General features: G+C 36.0%; 1 protein-coding gene across 3 annotated transcripts in view; it reads left to right on the plus strand.

Annotated features, from left to right (window-relative positions):
• Positions 1-1,919: 1,919 nt before the first annotated feature.
• The window catches only part of LOC143251132 (uncharacterized), a 43,033-nt gene continuing 37,239 nt past the window's right edge, over positions 1,920-7,713 (plus strand). The window contains exons 1-2 of one of the 3 annotated variants that reach the window (XM_076502511.1): positions 1,920-2,168; positions 3,876-3,926. In XM_076502511.1, coding sequence (XP_076358626.1) covers positions 3,918-3,926 — 9 coding nt within the window. In that variant the 5' untranslated portion in view covers positions 1,920-2,168; positions 3,876-3,917. Of the gene's footprint in view, positions 2,169-2,595; positions 2,747-3,875; positions 3,927-7,713 lie in introns of all 3 variants that reach the window. The other 2 variants (XM_076502512.1, XM_076502509.1) reach the window with 2 other exon arrangements.

Here is a 7,713-nt window from a genome sequence, read left to right on the forward strand (position 1 = left end):
TTTCAGCCATCGGGGCGTTATAATGTGATGATCAAATTCACCATTTGTTTGATTAAGAGTAGCCCAGGAATTGGGTGGTGGTAACACCTGTCTTCACTCCAAAGTTAGGGACGACTTGAAAGTTCTTGAACAGCTTTGTATAAAATTTAAGAAAAGGAGCTAATGATTTAAGTATGTGAGATTTGTGTTTGCTATACAACTCTGAACTACTATCTGAGAATTCGTTTTTACTTTTCAGTTCTCAGCTGTTATAGCAGAATACGTGATTAAATATAAAACAAAGAACTCTACTACCTAGGTATCAGCTGTCAAACAGCTCATTACGTGTAAAAAATGTTGAAAGTTGTAAAACGAAAGTGATGATTAGCGAAAAAAACAACACATTGCAGTTTCGTTCATAGCTCCACCTACTGGACGGATATATTTTATACTAAGATGAAGTAGATGACGTTGTAAAAAACAAAAAAATGATATCAATAGCTTGAACTAATGTTTAAATTATTTGTTCACATACAAATACCCAAAATTTATTTATGAAAATAACGATGTAACGGGAATATTACAGTACCCTAGCGACCAAAATGAAAACTACATACTTTTATTTCTGATGCAGAATGACATCTGAAATTGTAATATGTGAAAGAAAGAAATGAAGCGCGATATTAGTGCATCCAAAGTTTTCAGTTTATACACACTAATATCTGACGTACAACAAGCTCATATTTATTAAACGTAACTCGACGAATGAACAGTATATTTTATAAAGACAAAAATATGCTTATTTGATATGTTTTTAACGTAAAAGGCATGACGTGGCCAGATGGTCACGGGCTTAATTCCATCTTCCACCAAACACGCTCGCCCTTTTAGCAGTGGCGGCGTTATGATGTGATGGTCAATTTTACTATTCGTTGGTAAAAGAGTAGCCCACGAGTTGGCAGTGAGTGGTGGTGACTAGCTGCCTTCCCTCTAGTCTTTCTCTGCTAAATTAAGGAAAACTAGATCATATAGCCCTCGTATAGCCCTCGTATATTGTGAGGGAATGGCAGACACCTCGAATGTCCACCGCAGTGTTTATAACGCTGTGTTTCCACATTTCATTTTATATTTCAGATAAAGTTCAAGATAGCAGGTTAGTTTCCTTTAAATCTCTACAATTTCAAAGTTTATTTTAAAATAAATGTTAACAGTACTTATAGTGTACTTTGAAAAATGAAGGATAGAATTTGTACAGTTGGTGCAGATAAAACATTGAAGATATGATCATAGCAAACTTAAGAACTATTTATAAACTATTTATTTGAATAAATGCTTTGCATAGAATGGTTAACATCGTTATTCTCTAAAAATAATATTGCTGGATACACACACACACACATATATATGAAAGATTTTTTTTTATTTTTCACTGAAGGTGAAATTGAAAACGTAATCTCTGACGTAGAGGTTTTAACGTATTATTTGTTTGGCATGCAGTTTCACCTATACAAAACTCGTCAGCACAACTTGGGTCAATAAACAGCTAAGCCTATTATAATGGTGAAGTATTTCTATAATCTGAGGATTTTTTTAGTACTTTTTTATTCACCATACCATAACCTGAATTGATTTAGATATATTAACTCTGTCGTGACATTATGCCTAATTCATTATTAGATATTATTTAGCGGGTCAATTATATAGTGATTTTATATATATATTATAGGTTTATATTTTCACCAATGGGATGATTGAAAATATACCCTGTGAGTTAGAGATATAAGTCATTTCTAAATTAATTTAAGTTACTGAATGATAGACTAAAAATAACTCAAAAACCCCAGGTTTGGTACAGCTGTTAGGATAAAACAACGCACTTGTTATAAGAAGCATAACAAACGTTACTACTATCTTAACAATAGGTATTACAAAGTGTCTTCGTGTGTGATTCGCTTGTTTCCGTACCTGACGTTTTCTGAAACCAATCATCGCTAGTGACGATATCTTTAATGTAAGAAACTTCCTCGTTGGTTAAGCACACTTAACACTGAACTACAGGTTGGTACAGCCAGTCACTCTTTCCAAGTACTGGTTACATAGGAAAGAAGAAAACTTGTCTCAACATGGCCGATCTTACGCCTCGAATGATAACATTTTCAGTGACGTCTTCCACTAGCGACGATCATCAGGTATTTAGTTTTATATCAGTGTTAATAAAAGTTAAGAAAAGGCCTAATTTGCAGGTTCACTACGTGTCAGTTTGATTTATAAATCATTTCATAAAAAGATATGATTAATTATATAAAATTACATTATTAAACAGTTATGAGCAATTTTAATTATTTCTACTAATATAAGGAATAATTTAATTACTTTCCGTTTGTTTGTTATTATTTTTGTTTAAAGAAATATTAATTTACATATTTTGTTGCTTGTTTTATTTATGTTCCATAAGCAACATTAGAAAATAAAAAACTTTTAATAAATTTATAGCGATTGGATGTCAAATACGGTAGTTTATAATCACAGCGTAAACCACATCATTTACAAATATTTTTCGTTAATATTATTAGATACTAATATATTTAAATCTTTCGTTCCGCCTGACATTTTCAGATAAACCCTAAAGAAGTTTGCTGGTTGGTTATATTTTAGAGGATAGCCACATTGAACTATTTGCTGTGAACATAGGTGGAATCGAAATCCAGATTCGAGAGTTGTAAATCCTTAGACATACCATGTTTCCCACTCACGAGAAGCACTGTAGGTATGATTGTTAAGACCGGGTTTCATTTCTTGGTCATGTGACCGTCTCTCCCTGTCAGTTTCGGTCAAGTAGCTTATTTAAATTTTTTCAAGATAGTATCCTGGTTTCGTTCACTGCCTATTCTAGATCGGTTGAGTGTGTTATCAGTTATGAGGATATAAAAGCATTTATCTTAACTTGTTACTCTCACGTGTAGTTAGTATTACATGATTTTAGTTTTATTGTATTGTATGTGAAATATTTTTTATTTTACGCCGGTATTCTCTGTGGCAGTCTTCGAGTTAAAAGTACCACTAGATATAAATGTATTAGCCCCCCGCTTGTACAGCGGTATGTCTCCGGATTTACAACGCTAAAATCAGGGGTTCGATTCCCCTCGGTGGGCTGAGCAGATAGCCCTTTGTGGCTTTGCTATAAGAAAAACACACACATAAATGTATTATATTCGAACCTATATTTTTCATTGTTAACAATAATAGCAGTTCTTGGTAATTGTGTAGAACACACAAGCGAGTAATATATAGTCACTGCTTCAAAACGGTTCTTTCGAGTATCTTTCAATAGTTGTTATTTTCTTTGTAGTTTATGAAACATAACAGTTACATTATTATTCTGATGGTTCCATGATGAAATAGTGATAACCATACGGACCTACATCCCTCACATCTGGGTTTCGATTCCTTACGGTGAACACGTCACATAGCTCATTGTGGCTTCGCTATAAATTTATAAAATAAACAAAGCACTCTGAAGTTCAACGACTGTTTATAGTTAGGTGGAAGAAATGACCAATATTCCGAAATAAAGTTTACTTACTAATATTTTAATTTATTTACCGAGTTTAATGAAATGAACAATCGCATGGTTATAACCTGTGTTTGTATTCCAGGTCTTTTTAGAAATTTCCATGGTTGTTTAGCTTAAAGAAGGTTTATACGTAATGTGACGGGCGTGGACTTAACGTCTGAAGCCTTTTAGAAAGATTAGGAAACAATATGAGTGCTATACACAAACAAAGATTATGTAACTTGAGTTATTAAGTGCTAGAGTGAATTACTAATTGATTGAATTTGTTATTTGGTTAATGAGTATTAGTGTTTGATTTGGTCAACTTGTCTGTTATTGGTAGACAGGTACTTAGCACACAGTGTGGGTTCCAAAACAAAAGGACATGAAATTAGTAAGTAACTAGAATTTTTGTTAGATTTAGTTTATGTGTGACATCAGGCCTATCAGTGAACGCTAGCTGTACAAATAGACTGGATTTCTTATTCTTCATATTATCTGACCAACAATGGAAACCAATACAATAATATAAAATGATATTTATAGCACATGCTTTAAACCAGGGGTGTGCAACATTTTTCGTCGGTGGGCCATATAACCAACTTCATCAATCAAGCGGGGCCACTTAAAAAGCAAGCTTATTCGTGTACATGCACAATAAATTAAAAAAAATTCTCAAAATGCAAGCAATAATATTTTATATTTTTGCATGAGTGATCATTTTAGTGCGACACTTGAAATTTAGAGTCCTTGCAGAGCTTGTCAATATCAGCTTTGACAGAAGTGGTTGCCACTCTTAACTGACTGGTCAAATGTTCATCAGTCAGCTGACTTCTACATTTGGTTTTGATGAGCTTCATTTTGGAGAAAAATTGCTCACAGCAGTAGGTGCTACCAAAAAGGGAGGCAATTCTTTGTGCATGACGGGACAAATTGGGAAACTTTTCACGTACACAGAGTTTGTAAAAGTCTAGCAAACTGTTTTCAGAGAATATCCTTTTAGTGTCCATGTCAGCCTGCAGTTCAATGAGTTCCATTTGGCAATCATCAGGACTGTCTTCCACTGCCAAATCAAAAGGTTGAGCGAACAATTTCAATCTAATTTCAGTTTGTCTGAAATCTGGAAATCTGTTTGCAAACTCATCACGCAGCTTCTGTACACTGGTTCCATATTTGGTGCAATCCAGATTAGGAAATTCCAGTTTCCTGGTTGCAAGACATGTAAAATGGGTCAATATGGCTCTTCTCAACTGAACCTGGAAAAGTTCCAATTTCTTCTCAAAAGCACAAATATGCTCAAACAACTTATTCACAAGTTGACTTTTCCCTTGTAGTTTTAAGTTTAAATCAGACAGATGCTGTGTAATGTCTGTGAGGAATGCTAAGTCATTCAGCCAGTTCTCATTGCTCAAGAAGTCCACATTCTGACGTTTGCTCTCCATGAAGAACTTAATCTCCTCTCGCAGATTCCAGAATCTCTTCAAAGTAGCAGCTCTACTAAGCCAACGTACAGCAGAGAAGTACAAAACATCTGAATACTCACTGTCCAGCTCATCTAAAAAGTTTTAAATTGTCGATGATTTAATCCTCGTGTTCGAATATAATTTACGCATTGGACGACATTTTTCATGACTTCTGCAAAATCCAGAACTTTGGTGCACAAGCTCTCTTGGTGAATAATGCAATGGCTTACAACTACGTCTTGTGCTCCAATTGCAGTTAGAAATTTCTTGGTGAATCCATTTGTCCTACCTGTCATGGAAGGAGCACCATCTGTTGTAATACCACATAATTTATAAGGATTCAGTTCAAACTTTTCTACAACCTTAAGCACTTGTTCACAAATATCCTGTCCTGTGGTTGTGGAGGAAAGGCTTGCCATATCTAAAAACTCTTCGAAAACATCAAAGCCTGCAGTAACAGCTCTGATGAAAATGACAAGTTGGGATGTGTCATTGATATCAGTGCTTTCATCAAAAGCCAGACTGAAAGCTTCACACGAATTCAATCTCTCTTTCAAAGTTTCTTTGATGTCCTCTGAAAGATCTTTTGTCCTGCGTGAGACAGTAAAGCGGGAAAGGCTAGTTTGCTCCACCAAATATTTTTTCTCTGGACATGCATATTCTGTGAATATTGTTAAACAATTTTAATAAATTCTCCATCACTGAAAGGCTTTCCCTTTTCTGCCATACATTCACAAAGCTTAAAACTCAGTTTTGTCACCAGTTCTGAATTTTTCTTGAAAGTGGTAAAAACACCTTGTTGCTTTTCAATGGATGTTTTTAAATGTTCAATTTTGTCCTTTCGTGCCTGACCAACAATTTCATCAAACTGGGAGGAGTGCTTAGTTGCGTAATGTCGCTTAATATTGTACTCTTTCATGACTGCAATTGTAGTTTGACAGACGAGGCAGACAACACCTTGATTATGTGGGACAACAAGATATTTTGTGCACCATTCACTGTTGAATAACCTTCCCTCATCATCAATTTTTCGTTTCTTAACTGCTGACATTTTACTAGCCCTGAAATCAAAACAAAAATTATTCTCACGAAAATAGCAAAGTAGAAAAAAACATAGAACTTATTTACACATGGAACCTCTCATGGACAGAAACACGTTTCTAAATTGGCATCCCGATCATAGCCTTCCGGTACTTAAATTACTTGAGAATAGCAAAATACAGTGTGACCTCGCCTATTCGCGGTTCGCCATTCGCGGCCCCGCATATTCGCGGGTTATGCGCGAACTGCGTTTTTGTAGGTCACAGAGACTGAAAGGGCTTTTCGAGGAGATTTCTGTTGTAATTACTCAATCAAGCCGTTTTTATCAATTGTCGTCTTCACCAAACAAGATTGGACTGCTATTGGCTGACTGCCTCAGCTTCCCCAACAACGCAAACGGCAAAGCACAGCCCGGTAACGCACGGTACAATTTAGTGAAATACATAACAGTATGCAATATTGCTACATTATTACTGCATCAATGAGTATAAGTATCATTAGTGTTTGGGAAGCATTTCATATAGTATATAATCGCATACATATACGTTTTAAAACTGCATCCAATATTCGCGGTTTTTCGCTATTCGCGGGAGGGTAAAGAACGTAACCCCCGCGAATAACGAGGTCACACTGTACATAGAATCAGATGCATCTGAAAGCAAAAATTTTAATAAATTCAGTAAAGTCACAACAATATGCTAAATAATAATCAATTTACCTTCAATCTCTTGTAGTAACTGTAAAGGTAATAAAATTTTCACCAATAATGAATGACGGACAGCAGAGGTTAGGGAAAATTGTCGCCAGCGGGCGAAGGCGAGGTTCAGGACATGACGTTGAGTCGTAGACAATAGTGCTAGTGCACGTCACCTATTCATGCCCTAAGGAGGCCGACCAATCGAATTCGGCCTGCTCCTCTCTAGCAAAGATAATTTTAGAAGTTTGTCGAGTCGAAGCCTGGGAATCCCGTAGGATCGATGCTTTTAAAAATATTCCATTTGCGTTGGATTACAGATCAGGCCACATGGTTAGATTACAACAACTAGGGCCACACTAAATGGCTTGGCGGGCCGGGTTGTGGCCCGCGGGCCGCCTGTTGCACACCCCTGCTTTAAACATTTAGGTTGGTGACATCAACAACAATGTGAAAGAAAACTTCCTAACTATCTAATAGATTATTAGATTTATCTCTAGTTTTATTAAAAATTATATATATATGTACATGTTTGGTGTGATTATTCATCATCGCATGGTCATATGATTATGTACATATATATATTTTAAGTCTTCATTTGTGCTGAAATATAATAATATTTTAACATATTCGATTAACGTATTACTAACAAATCAACACTTGACTATAGTATATATTTTTGCAATGAGATGAAATGTTACGTGCGTACGTGCGTTATATATTTTCTCGAATTTTAAAAAGCATCTCCAAGGGCCCGGCATGGCCAAGCGCGTTAAGGCGTGCGACTCGTAATCTGAGGGTCGCGGGTTCGCATCCCCGTCGCGCCAAACATGCTTGCCCGTTCAGCCGTGGGGGCGTTATAATGTTACGGTCAATCCCACTATTCGTTGCTAAAAGAGTAGCCCAAGAATTGGCAGTGGGTGGTGATGACTAGCTACATTCCCTCTAGTCTTACACTGCTAAATTAGGGACGGCTAGCACAG

This window comes from Tachypleus tridentatus, chromosome 5 (genome assembly GCF_004210375.1).
Source record: "Tachypleus tridentatus isolate NWPU-2018 chromosome 5, ASM421037v1, whole genome shotgun sequence".
Taxonomy (NCBI): Eukaryota; Metazoa; Arthropoda; class Merostomata; order Xiphosura; family Limulidae; genus Tachypleus; species Tachypleus tridentatus.